This window comes from Cervus canadensis, chromosome 8 (genome assembly GCF_019320065.1).
Source record: "Cervus canadensis isolate Bull #8, Minnesota chromosome 8, ASM1932006v1, whole genome shotgun sequence".
Classification (NCBI taxonomy): Eukaryota; Metazoa; Chordata; class Mammalia; order Artiodactyla; family Cervidae; genus Cervus; species Cervus canadensis.
In genome coordinates, this window is record NC_057393.1 from 7,460,414 (window position 1) to 7,474,121 (window position 13,708).

General features: G+C 41.6%; 2 protein-coding genes across 10 annotated transcripts in view; one reads left to right on the forward strand and one right to left on the reverse strand.

Moving 5' to 3' along the window:
- Positions 1-3,742, forward strand: part of CTBP2 (C-terminal binding protein 2) — a 169,737-nt gene extending 165,995 nt beyond the window's left edge. For 4 of the 5 annotated variants that reach the window (XM_043475155.1, XM_043475154.1, XM_043475158.1 and 1 more), the window contains 3 exons: positions 168-295; positions 817-934; positions 2,343-3,742. In XM_043475155.1, coding sequence (XP_043331090.1) covers positions 168-295; positions 817-934; positions 2,343-2,523 — 427 coding nt within the window. In that variant the 3' untranslated portion in view covers positions 2,524-3,742. The remainder of the gene's footprint in view (positions 1-167; positions 296-816; positions 935-2,342) is intronic. The other variant, XM_043475156.1, reaches the window with a different exon arrangement.
- Positions 3,743-3,980: 238 nt separating this feature from the next.
- Positions 3,981-13,708, reverse strand: part of ZRANB1 (zinc finger RANBP2-type containing 1) — a 72,459-nt gene continuing 62,731 nt past the window's right edge. For 4 of the 5 annotated variants that reach the window (XM_043475151.1, XM_043475149.1, XM_043475150.1 and 1 more), the window contains 4 exons: positions 10,514-10,634; positions 8,622-8,751; positions 8,287-8,516; positions 3,981-7,169 (listed from right to left, as the gene is read on the reverse strand). In XM_043475151.1, coding sequence (XP_043331086.1) covers positions 6,951-7,169; positions 8,287-8,516; positions 8,622-8,751; positions 10,514-10,634 — 700 coding nt within the window. In that variant the 3' untranslated portion in view covers positions 3,981-6,950. The remainder of the gene's footprint in view (positions 7,170-8,286; positions 8,517-8,621; positions 8,752-10,513; positions 10,635-13,708) is intronic. The other variant, XM_043475152.1, reaches the window with a different exon arrangement.

The following is a 13,708-nucleotide window of genomic DNA, read 5'->3' on the forward strand; positions in this document are numbered from 1 at the left end:
TATGAGTGTGTTCTGGAAGTCCCAAACCCCTAGAAAACAGACTGCAGAATCCCTGTTTTATCTGCATTAGCTAACATCCCCCATGGCCAAAAAGCTCCCTTTTGACCAGTCGGACAGGGAGTGATGTGCACTCATCTTATTTCCTGTGTTTTTGTACCTTCACCCAGCTTTGCTCAGGGTCCCTTGAAAGATGCACCGAATCTCATCTGTACTCCCCACACAGCCTGGTATAGTGAGCAAGCCTCACTGGAGATGCGGGAGGCAGCCGCCACCGAGATCCGCCGGGCCATCACAGGTGAGCAGGCCTCAGACGCAGGGGTGAGAGGGCTTGCTGTGGGCAGGAATTGCTTTTAGGGGTCAAGTCGAAAAAATGTGAATGAACTGGGCCGTGCTTCTTTCAGAGGAAACCAATCCCCTTTTGTATTAGCCAATGTGAAGTTTTGCGGGCCTGGAGGGGAAGCCGCCCTTCTATTAGGCTGAGGGACCCATATGGCTCAGACCCTGGAACAGGTCATATGTTGGGAAATTTTAAGAGCCAGCCCTGCCTATTAATGAGTCAGAAACTTAGTGGTTGAGACTTTGCCTTCCAGTGTAGGGTGTGCGGGTTTGATCCCTGGTCGGGAGCAAAGATTCCCGTGTGCCTTGTGGCCAGAAAACCAAAACATACACAGTATTGTAACCAAGACCTTTAAAATGGTCCACATCACGAAGTCTTTTTTAAAAGTAGAGAGACTAGCATGGTAGTTGTTCCCCCAAAACAGCTAAGTATAATATTTAAACTTCATTGTATGATTAATTTCAATCATCTTATTCCAGGTCGCATCCCAGAGAGCTTAAGAAACTGTGTGAACAAGGAATTCTTTGTCACAACAGCTCCCTGGTCAGTAATAGATCAGCAAGCAATTCATCCAGAGCTCAATGGTGCCACATACAGGTGAGGAGAGGAATGGCCAGATCCCTGCTCCCCAGGGGTGGGGATCGGGGGCAGAAAGCCAAGCACTGGCGGGAAATCCGGTCCCCGTCCCTTCCCCTCATCCCTGGTTTCTGTGGAGCAAATTTAAATTTTGGGGCAGAGCCTAGAATTGGAATTCCTATTTTAAAGGATCCAGACTTTGAACCACTGTGCCAGGATGTGATTAAATATTTAGTGTGTGTAACAGGACCTGTACATGAAAGCTCCTGCTCTGGGCAGGTGGAGCTATTTCTTCCCAGGCCCCATGGCTTTATTTACATTTCACAGGTTCTATTAAAGTCGCACTTGTGTTTTATCCTCATAAGCATTTTCAAGCCTCACTTGAGCCCAGCCCCAGATTGGATTCCCCAGTACCCTTTAAGGGTCACATCCTAATCATTCCTCTGGACACAGCAAGGCTCCTTGGCCCCTAGGAAAACTGCTTGTGCTGGAGGGGCTTGCAGCTCACAGGGATCCTGTCTGTCAAGAGTCCCCTTGGGTGGTCCATGACCAGAGTCACTGTCACAGGCCATAAGATGAGGGGTAGCATAGCTTCCAGAGGGAAACACCATCCCCTTCACCCCAAGTGTGAAGGGTTGCGTTACTCAGATAATACTAAAGCCCCTGCCTCATAAGTACATTCTGTCCTGAAAAAATGTGAATGTACTGAGCCACGTTTGTGCACCGCTTACACACACAGCCATCCTTGTGCCTGCAGTATAAGACGAACCCACCTTCAGCTGCCCTCCAGGTTACCTTCAGGGGGGCAGGCCTCCAGCCCACGGCCAGCTCACCATCTCCCCTGCTACCCTTCCGCATCTCAGGTTACCAGGAACACATGACCAACCGTCCCACCTAGTAAGTGTACTTCATGCTGTTAGTGAAGTGGAAGTCGCTCAGTGGTGTCTGACTCTGTATAGTCAAACAGTCCATGGAATTCTCCAGGCCAGAACACTGGAGTGGTTGGCCTTTCCCTTCTCCCGAGGATCGTCCCAACCCAGGGATTGAACCCAGGTCTCCCGCATTGCAGGCAGATTCTCTACCAGCTGAGCCACAAGGGAAGCCCATGCTGTTAGGAAATCATTAGATCCATTGATAACAATAGACCCCGAGAACTCGAGTCTGTTTCATACAAAAATGCTTACCCAATGCAACCCAGTTTGCCCAAAAACAGTTAGTATGGGTTATGTCGTCTAAAAGCTACAAAATTAGTGTTTCACTGTTTATGAATTAGGAAATTTAAACACTGACATCTGTGTGGATTTCTCCTTGCTTTGGAGGTAAATTATTATATTTATAGATATATATTCCATAAAAAAGGCAGAGCCCAAGAGGTCGGCAGCTTCCTGACCCTGAACTTAACCAGCCCTTTCTCTCGTGTGCTCCTCAGATACCCGCCAGGCATCGTGGGCGTGGCTCCGGGAGGACTTCCTGCTGCCATGGAAGGGATCATCCCCGGAGGCATCCCGGTGACCCACAACCTCCCCACAGTGGCACATCCCTCCCAAGCTCCCTCTCCCAACCAGCCCACGAAACACGGGGACAATCGAGAGCACCCCAACGAGCAATAGCAGCGAGTGACGAAAGGTAATCATTCAGATACACCTGGGACCAAGAGACAGTGAAAAATAAATGAACTAACAGAAAAGGAATTTTGACATTCTTTTTAACTGATTCTGGACATATGCATCATTGACGTTGCAGTGTTACAACCACAAAAGAGCTAGAAGCCGAGATGTGGGAAAACTGAAGATGTCGTCGTCTGCTTGCGGAAGCGCTGAAAGAGACTAGGACGTGATTTATTAACGACCAACTTCTGTTATTGTGTGTTAAGTTTTTCATCTGTGCATCAAATCACAAAGAATAAATAGATCTTTTTCCTTTATCAGTCCCTTGGGCACAGGAGGTCCTGAACACCTTGCTCTAGAATGTTGCATCAAGAGTTCCAAACATCAAAATAAAATATTAAGAGGAAATCCCCACCCTATGACTCTAGTCCCTTCGGTCCACGGGGCTGGTTACCTCTTTTGCTAATAGGAAGATTAAATTACTGCAGAATGGGGAGGAAGCTGTCTGCCTGTGTTAGACACCGCAAGCACAGGATTGAAGACAGTACAGGCTCCTGTGCAGAGGATTCTCTCCCATCTGAACTGCATACTGAGCGGGCACGTTGATTGTGAGTTCAGTAGAACCCTCTGATGATGCAAAAAAAGAAAAAAGTATTAAGTTTCACAAGCTGTTTGTACTCAAATATATTTTCTCAGTTTCAGATCCTCAGCTATTTTATTGAGTGGAAAGTCTTGAACTGAAAGGGTTCAAGAAGAATAATGTTGCATTTCCTTATGTCTCAGGAAACACTTTTTATGGTAACTTGTCAGATTGTCTATGAACAAACCCACTTTTTTAGACATTGATAAAGTCTTCTTTTCTTCACGTGATATTTTATACAAGAACACTTCAGGTGTGTTATTAGATGTGACTGATTTTAACAAATCCTATTAGATTTGTATCAACTAGTTACATGTTATATTCATAGTCTTTTGTGAATCATCGCCTTTTTGTTTAAAAGATGGCCTATTTTGAGCCTTTGTATAGGTACATTCCTGTTTTTGTGACAAAAAAAAAAAAAACCTTTAAAACTGTCCCAAACAGAAAAATAATGGCTATCAGAAATATGTTTTGTTTTAGTGTGAGTTACCGTTACTGTATTTGTTTATTGTAAAGGTGGACATTTAGCGTTCAGTGCAGTTTTCAATAAAAAGTAATAAAAATTTCTGTTAAGCTTTGAAATTCAAGTACATCTCACTAATGTAAAAGTTCTCTCGAGATGTTAACTGCATTTTCAATTAGCCCCTTCCCAACTCGTTATTCCCAGGTTCAAAGATTAACAATACTTTCCTATCTATTTCATAACCAGACTCAAGAATGCTGGTAATTACTTCATGTGATAAACCAAAACTTCACACATGTCCATCCTTAGGAAGAAATGGGTGGGTTAGAACTAAGTCAATTCAAGAAACAAAACTGGTCAAGTTTTAGTTTTGATTTTAATTTACCCAAAAGTAAAATTACCTGACCCAAGCATTAATGCAGGAAGGGAGGTGAATCTCAAAAAATTGTTTGTAAATGATATTTACAAAGAAATGTTGCAAAATAATTAACATCAGTCATTTTCATGTGTTAAGAACTTTCAGTTGATTTAATGAATCTTCCTTTCTTAAATAGCATTAAATCCCTTTTGTAAATGCTGGTTAAGTCCAACAAGTCCAGATATCAAACACCTTTACAACTGCCCCGCCTCTTTCCATTAAAAAAAAGTCATGGCAACTGAAAACATCAACCTCCTCACTCATTTTAAGGTGGTGGTCCCATCCCAACTCTCCCATGAAAAATTACATTAAAACCACCTGACTGACGTGGATCAAGGTGGAGCGCATAGTTACTGACCTATATCATCACTCCAGGGAGTGGAGCGGCGGTTCACTGTCATCTTCATAACCACTTGTCAAACGGGTAATCTGTGCAGGGATGACATTTGCACACCAAGGAGACCCCAACTGCCTACGCACAGCAGTATTCCCTTAACACAGACTAGTCTGTCACAGGATGAGCCTAAGAGCCAAAAACATGGAAAGGCAGGTCCAAATCCATGGCTTTGAATTAGAACAGAAACCACCACACTGCATTCTCCCAAGAAGAGGAACGGTAAAGTCAAGTCCATACGGTTAAGGTGTTACTGTCCAGAGTCATCTGTCACCCCGCCACATGGAATCTGAGAAAGGACTGCAAATTCTGTCTTGGGACCATAGTTATGGCTGATAGTTCAAGAGCTTAGCACAGCGCTGACTCACCAAAATGTTAGCCTTTACCAGCCAATCTGCTGTGAAAACCATTTAAAGCTCCACCCCGTCTGGAGCCTAGGAACTGGAGTCATACATACACACACACACACACATATATAGTTCTTTCCCACAGGGAAGAATGCTGTACCTGTTAGGCTAGACGTGGCCAGGGTCCCTGGTCTATAAATAAATAAATAAATAAAGAGGCACCTCGGGGGACACACCGCTCAGCAGACACAGCACACGGAGGCCGGAGCCCAAACTGCAGCTCCCCGAACAGCACTGACTGTCCTGGAGACCCTAGCCACCAGACGCTTCTCCCTCAGACCTTTCTCTTTGGCTTCTTCAACTGGCTTAACCGCAACCGGAATGGGTTGTCTGGCCACTACAGAATTCTCCCTATATATGAAAAAAAGTTCATAGGGATGCTATGCTAAGTAGTCAGAATGGCAGCCTTCTAAATCCTTGCTTAATTACTGTCCAAAACGAAAGCAAACCAGAATGTCAATTTTGTAAGAAAACATCGGCCCCTTGAAACAGTAACATACCAATATTATATCAAAATTCATTTATATGGAATCCAAATGCAAATATTTTTCCTGCAAGTTTTAGCATGCAGCAGCAGCGATTCTTTCATCCTGGGAACGCCTTTCAAGGAGGGAAGAAAGAACTAAAGAAATGACATCTCACAGGTATTTTACTAGTTTTAGTATTTCAGCATCAAATCTGAGGTTGTGCACATTTCAATACCATCTAAATAGAACTTAGAAGAAAACAAGAAGCAAATATTTAAAGGTTTTCACAGCCTTTTTATCAAAGGGAAAGAGTGTGTGTGTATGTGTGTTTGAAATTCCTTGCCACATCAATACTCTACAAAGTGCTTATCAGGACACTAAGTCTTTCTGTGTTCCTGAGATAAGTCTGAAATTTTTACCCAGTATTGAATGTATACCTGAAGTGGTCAAATAATACTTTTCATAGAAAGTTTTTCTACCTAAGATTATAGTTATAACTTTAAATAAGAATGGCCACAATTAACCAACATGCAAAAATTCTCAGACTAGTCACTGAGAAATTCATTATACAATGCATTTAACCACCTTACTGCATTCTTAAAATCTTTATTCTATTCTGAACGGAAATTCGCAATTAGCCCAAGCAAAGGCATGCCTTTCTAACACAATTTGCTTAAAGCAGAGTTGATGATAAAGAATCCAAAGACCCTCTGCACAGCAACTTGGGAGTCTAATGTCCACAGAGGCAAGTGAGCAGATTTCACATAATTCATTCAGTTCGAGTGGGCCAGCTCCCCAACTGCTGCCCTAATGTACATCCACGGGGTAACTACTCACAAGGAGACTGCTGCCCAGAGTCTGGTGGAGGAAGCCTCAATTTAAGAGCACTCTTCCAAACAAATAAATACCTAAATACTGAAAGGCGGCTTATCAGAAACTGAAAGAGACAAAATAAGAGAAACCAAAACCCTTTTCCAAACAAGGGAACGATGTCTACATGAAGTTCACTCAATAAAAAATTCTGACTTTCCTTACAGTTTGTTCCTTAAAGATTTGATTTTATTGGGCACAACAGGAGCTAAATTACTAATAAAAAATAAAAGCTTGTTTTTATTTTTATGTTTTGCTATGGATAATTTGTACAAAAAGTTTCCAAATCTCTAATGAGCTCTAGTGAGACAGAATGTAAAATGGATCTTTTAAGATGGAAGTAGAATGCCAGGTTCTACTTTAAAAAGAATTATCTCAAAGGAACAAAGAGTGACCTGCCATGTGCTTTTGGAGGTGCCCATGCTGGAAAAACTTCTCAATAATATGAAGATGCTGGTACAACTTGTCCTATTACACAACTTCTTACACAACCACATGCGTTACATTTATAGACAGATTTACAATCTGAAAGGAAAAAAGTTCTGTCTTAATAAAATTAGTTTTTTTCTTTTTTACAAACTGTAGTCCAAAGCTCTCTGTCTCCTCTGCAGCAGACACATCGGCTCTGTTGGGTGTGGATCAGAGGAAACCCTTCCAAGCAGATGCCAGGTTCACTTCACTCCACGCTGTGTGCTCTGCTTGGAGCAACACACTCAAGTGGGGTCCCCCACAGAGCGGATACCCTGGTCTTCTGTTCTCAGATTTTTTTTTTCATTCATCTTCATCATCTTCGTCTTCCTCTCCATCAGACAGGGATGTACAGGGCCGGATCTGCCGGTAGCGGTCAAGCCACTTCTCCACCATCTGCGTGACCAGGGGGTGACTCCGCCGCCGAGCGCTCTTCTGCATGGCCACGAGAACGCCCCCCTCCGTCACACAGCAGTCCAGCCACTCCCGGAGCAGCTTCTCTTGCTGCTCCTCGTTACCTAGCTTTGAGGGGGACGCGAAGAGAAGGGAAAGGAATGAGGCAGATCAGAGGCCTGGCAGCAACAACTTCAGAGAGACCTACAGCTGGTATGATTAATCAAAGGGCCGGAGCAACGAAGTATTTCGACATGGTTTCTACCCTCATCAATTTTATGTTTAAAACCTTACGGTTAAATAGGAAAAAAATATCAACTTGAAAATTCACAGACAAACCTAGAGGGAAGAACAGCCTAGTGATAAGTTCCTTTGATATAACGGCAAAAAGCAAGTGTTATCCAATAAATTGATTCTGGCAAAGAAAAGACTAGAAAGAAAAGCTGCAGCTTCAAAAAGAACAAGGTAAGTTTGCTCAGAAAGTTATGTATAGGGTGAAGTTACAGAAATTATCTATGAATTTTTTTCTTAATGTAATGCTTATAAAAGTTTTATAATAATTACCAGTATATTAAATAAAAGAGCAATGCTTTTTATAAGAAAATAGGTTTTCTGCGAGTGTTCTTTCACACCTCACCACTTCCCTGCGGCTCCAGGGAGCTCCCACCTGCCACTTCCACCACTGCCCAGGTACCTAGTCTCACCTGAGCACCCAGAGTAAAAGTCAGAAAGATTTAAGAGACTGCTGATGGCCGCCCCATGGCCTCAGCCTCCTCTCCCCCCCCTTCGCCCAGTCCCCACAAGCCACACTGGCCTTTCAATTCCCTCTGCTACAATTCTCCTCCCCCAGTTTTTGCAAGACTCCTTTCTCTTGAAGTCTCAATTCAGGTGCCACCTCCTCAGGGACACCTTACCTTACCCCCAGCCAGTACAGGCACAGACACCCTGCACCCCATCCCTCCCTTCCCCCTCACCCCATCTTTTCCTTCTCCTCAGCACTCATCACTACCTGAAGGCACAGACTTGTATCTTCACTGCTTTATCTCCACACAACACACCCTACACAGCTGTTCTGAAAAGGTACATTTCAGTCTGTCTGACCAGTATTTACAGAAAGTGATGGCCAAATTCAAATTCAAAACTGAAGTGGTAGTACAGATAACACCGCACCCGAAAGACACACAAGGCCGGGTTCTGGCACAGTGCTGCTACTTTAAGTAGTTAATTCGAGAAACAGGTGTCTTACCTCCTGAGCAGAAAGGAAGTGCACATGGAGTAACTTCCTCTCACTGTCAACCAGAGGCAGAAATGTGATGGTGACATCATCATCGGTGTTCAGGTTAGCACCAGCACCTCGGTTACCATAGCCATCATTTTCCATGGCAACCAAAGCAGAGAAGTGGCCCCTTGTATAGCCCAGAGCAATCGGACTTTTCCAACAAAAACTCTGTTCCCACAACAAAGGCAAATACACACCTGGAGAGAGGGAAGAAAATCACAATGGGATTTTCAGGATGTGACTGCAATGTGCCTTAAAATAATAAACAAGAAAGTTCCAAAATACTAATGATAATGGTTTACCTTGAAACCGAGTATATCCTAACGTTTCTCCCCGAAAACTTTTATAATATTTTACTCCATAAACTATAATTGGTCGTCTAAGAATATGTGCAAGTACAAAAATGTGGGTCTGCTCCAAACTTGCTCCAGGCTGTACAGAACAAAACAAAAGAAAGAATTTCTCTTTAAAACATCCACTACCACCCTGGAAAACTGACATGTATAAAATGCTGCCCTCCTTCAGCACACTATCTCCATTCATTAAAAAAAAAAAAATACAATACTACTACTGTCAAGCTGAAGAGTGATTCCTCAAATAGGAAAAGTCCAATAAAAGAAATCTGCAAAGTTTATATACAGATATCCTTTGCTATCCAAAACTCAAGAACAGATTTGGTTAAATATTGATCTGAGGAATAAGAGATTAAGACAGCAAAGGAAGTTTTATTTATATAACTGCCTTCCGGTTAAGTTCCTCATGAAAGTACTACCTACAACAGGGACCTCCGGAAGTGAAAAGATGAGCTTGATTGTCTCACAGGAATACAAACAGCTTGCAAATGGCCACATCACCTAACACAAGAATACTCAACTGGTCTCCTTCCCTCAGCAAGGGTTCTGACAGCACCTTTATAGCAGGTACATGTCTGAGACATGTACCAAAGGGTGAACCCCGCCCAAATGGCCCAAAGACAGAAGGGACTTCCCTCACATGGTACTAATGAATTATGGTGTTTTCTGCAAAGAAAAGAAGTGATTTGTTGTGCATATACATGAACTTTACAGTTTAGTATATTAATGAAAGTGAAAGTCGATCAGTTGTGTCCAACTCTTTGAGACCCCATGGACTATATATATATAGTCCATCGAATTCTCCAGGCCAGAATACTTGAGTGGGTAGCCTTTCCCTTCTCCAGGGGATCTTCCCAACCTAGGGATCAAACCCAGGTCTCCCGCACTGCAGGTGGATTCTTCACCAGCTAAGCCACCAGGGAAGCCCAAGAACACTGGAGTGGGTAGCCTATCCCTTCTGCAGCGGATCTTCCCGACCCAGGAGTCAAACTGGGGTCTCCCGAATTGCAGGCAGATTCTTTACCAATTGAGCTATGAGGGAAGTATATTAATAACACTTCACAAAACTAGCATGAGTCTGAGGACAACTCAACACATCTATACAAGTTCATTCCAAATCACTTCTGTCCACGGAACCTTCTCCTTGGCCTTCCTCACGTGGACAGAGCATCAGTGCGGGAGCCCTACGAAGACCACAGCTTGATCCTCAGGGGCCTGAGAAAGCCCCATCAGCACAGGAGTGCCCATTTTCAGTGAGTGATCTTGACATGGAACGGGAACTGACCATAGGTGGGTAAAGCAGGCATAAAGCCGCCATTTTTTAAATTTTTATTTGAGTATAGTTTATTTACAATGTTGTGCTAGTTTCTGCGGTAAAGTGAAATCATTTATACATACACATACATCTACTCTTTCTTAGATTCTTTTCCTATAAAGATCGTTACAGAGTTCCCCATGCTATACAGTCGGTCTTTAGTTATCTATTTTATATGTAGCAGTGCGTATATGTCAATCCCCAAAAGCTACCTCTCCGTGAGGACAACATAACTGAAGAGCAATCTGAGGAAATAGTTAAGAGGTTAGAATCACCAAGTAAAACTTTCATTTTGACAGTTTTTTAATCACTTAATATAAAAACATACTGCCCTCCCTGTTCAGCAGTGAGGCCTATGGTCACAGAGCTAATAAACAGCAGTCAGTGGAAGCCGAGTCACCTGATGCCAAGTCCACGACTCTCCTCTGTACACCCTGCTCTGACGTGGTCTCACTGTAAAACCACGGCATGCAGAGCAGCTGCCTCACTTTCTTCAGAGAAGCAACATGCCTGGAAGCATTCTTACCTGACTAGCAAGAGACAGTATAAATGCCCAGTCTTCTTGCCACTGTTCTTCTCTCAAGGAAAAATGTAAACCAAAGCTCTGAGAATACCAGGACTCCCAATCTTTCCAACGTGTGTAAAACCTAAAAAGCAACACAGTAAAAAAGAAGCCTTTCTATAAACAGTTCATTTAATGTTCTAATCATTTATTTAACATAGTCTTTAAGCACTTCATAAGCAGAGATTTAATAATTCATTTTACCTGGCTTGAAGTAAAATTTTCAAATTAAAAATGCCTCCATTCTGCTAGCAGACATTTTTTAACATATCTTCAGACATAATCTGATTCACCACCCACCAAACTTTCATCAGAACTTCAAACACTAATGACAAGAACTGCTGATTTCAACTGTATACTACTGGTTTACAAAAGAAAAAGAAAACACTCAAAATCATCTGAGAGTTTGGATAAAATCAAAGACACTTTACTCCATTAATGAATAGTATCCACTACTTGGTCACAGACTTAGAAATAGCCCATGTGTTTACGAGAATATCAAAATCACTTCCTTGAGATTTCATTACATAAAATTATTCAAATATCACATAATAAAAAAATGCAACTACAAAAATAATCCCCTCTTTATGCTTAATACCTCTTTAATACTTCAGCCTAATAAATCATGAAGATTAAAAATCAAACTAGGCCACTGGTAGACTGAATTACTAAAACAAAACATTCTTTTTCTTTATAACATCAAGTATACAATTAAATAAAGCCAGATATAATTACATTGAAAACTATGATCCACTGTCTTACAAACAAGCCAGCAAAAGCCTCTGAAGACAGATTAACCAGTAACAGATTACAAACTGTTACCAGTTTGTAACATTACAATCCTCTCACATGTAATGAACTATAAATCCCCAATACTTCTTTGTACTTGAAATCTAGGTGAAAGAATCAAAAGATCAGAAAACATTCTCTTGCTATTGTTGAAAAGTTAAGGTATTAAATGTCTTAGTGTCACATGTTTCTTTAACTTAATGCAAGGTTTTGTAAAAAGTAAATTAATGTTATTTTAGATTTAAAATAGAATGTTAGAGGCTTAACTCTTGATTAGAAAAAAACTTTTTTCTATTTCCAGTAACCACAGGTTTTTTTCTGTATAAGTCAGGAATGTAAATTTCAATGCCAAATGTTTAAAAATAAAATATGGATATCCCTCTTTTAAAATACCTAAGATATACAGAAATATATTTTAATGCACAAAATGACAAAATACATTGTTTTGATATCAGTTCGGGAGAATTATTGTGAAACAGAAAGTTATTACAAACTGAAAGATGTATGTGATAAGAAATTTCTTGGTTAGTGCCTAAAATCATTTTAATATTGAGACAACTAAGTTTGCCAGAAATGATGACTGCACTCAAACTAAAGAAGATGCAGAATAAAGGGGTTCAAAAATATATTTTAAAATCATACCCACCACACAAAGACCTAAACTGTCAATCTACCTGGCTCAGACATGCACACAAATCCAGGAACATGAGACTAAGTGAGACAGCAATACAAGTTTGGCTTAACATTCAAAAGTCAACTTCAGGATCATGGATGATAAGACTCAACAATCTATTTGATAATACTCCCCAAATTAATCTCCACATTCAGTGCAATTTCTATCAAAATCTCAGAGAGCTTTTCTGCAGAAGCTAGAACCTAAAATTTACCTAGAAGTCCAAAGGCTTCAGAATAGCAAAAAGAATCTCAAGAAAAGAAGGATAAAGTTGGAAGACTTAATACTCCTGATTTCAAAACCTACCACACAAAACTATAATCATCAAGATAGTCTAACACTGGCATAAAGACAGACATATAGATCAACAGGAAAAAACAAGAGTCCAAAAACAAACCTTTATTTTATGAAAATATTTTTCAACAAAAGTACTGAGTACTTGAATGGAAAAAAATAAAATAAATTTTAAAACTGTTAATAACTATAATATGTTAAGGGCTCTCTAGTAGAAAAAGACAGCATGCAAGAACAGATGGGCAATTTAGACAGAGAGATGGAAATCCTAAGACAGAACCACAATGAAATTCCAGAGAGCAAAAGCACTAACAGAAATGAAAGTATCTTTGACAGCTTTATTAGTAAACTGGACTTGGCTAAAGAAAGAACCTCTTAAAGATACATCAATACAAAACTTCAAATCTAAAAAGAGAAGATAACATGGACAAAAAAACAGAAGAATAACTGTGGGACAACTACAGAAGGCACAACATATGACGTCACAGACAGTAAAGAGGGAGGAAAAGTAACAGGAAGAGATACCTGGAACAGTAAGGACTGAGAATTTCACAAATTAATGTCAGACACCACACCACAGATCCAGGAAGCTCAGAGAAAACCAAGAAGGAAAATCGCCAGAAAAACCACACCTAGGCGTATCATCGGAGAAGGCAATGGCACCCCACTCCAGTACTCTTGCCTGGAAAATCCCATGGACGAAGGAGCCTGGTAGGTGCAGTCCATGGGGTCGCTACAAGTTGGACACGACTGAGCGACTTCACTTTCACTTTTCACTTTCATGCATTGGAGGAGGAAATGGCAATCCACTCCAGTGTTCTTGCCTGGAGAATCCCAGGGACGGGGGAGCCTGGTGGGCTGCCATCTATGGGGTCGCACAGAGTCGGACACAACTGAAGTGACTGGCAGCAGCAGCAGCAGCAGGCATATCATATTCAAATGACAGAAAATTAAAGAAAAAAGTCCTGAAAGAAGACAGAGTATAAAAAACACCTACCTACAGAAAAATAAAAGAAGTATAAACAACTTCTTGGAAACCATGCATAAAAGAAGAGAATAAAGTGAAATATTTTTTAAAGTTGAGAGAAAAAAGAAGAAAAACAGCAACCTAGAATTCTATACCCTGTGAAATTATCCTTCAAAAGTAAATGAGAGGACTTCTCTCGTGACACAGCAGATAAGAATCCACCTGCCACCGCAGGAGACACAGGTCTGACCCCTGGTAGGGGAAGACCCCACACGCCGCAGGGCAGCTGAGCCTGTGCTCCAGAGCCGCCTGCCACAACCAGAGGCCCCTGCTCCCAGAGCCTGCGCTCCACAGCAAGAGAGGCCACCACAACGAGGAGGCGGCCCCTCTCGCCACAGCCAGAGAAAGCCCGCATGTAGCTACAGAGACCCAGGAC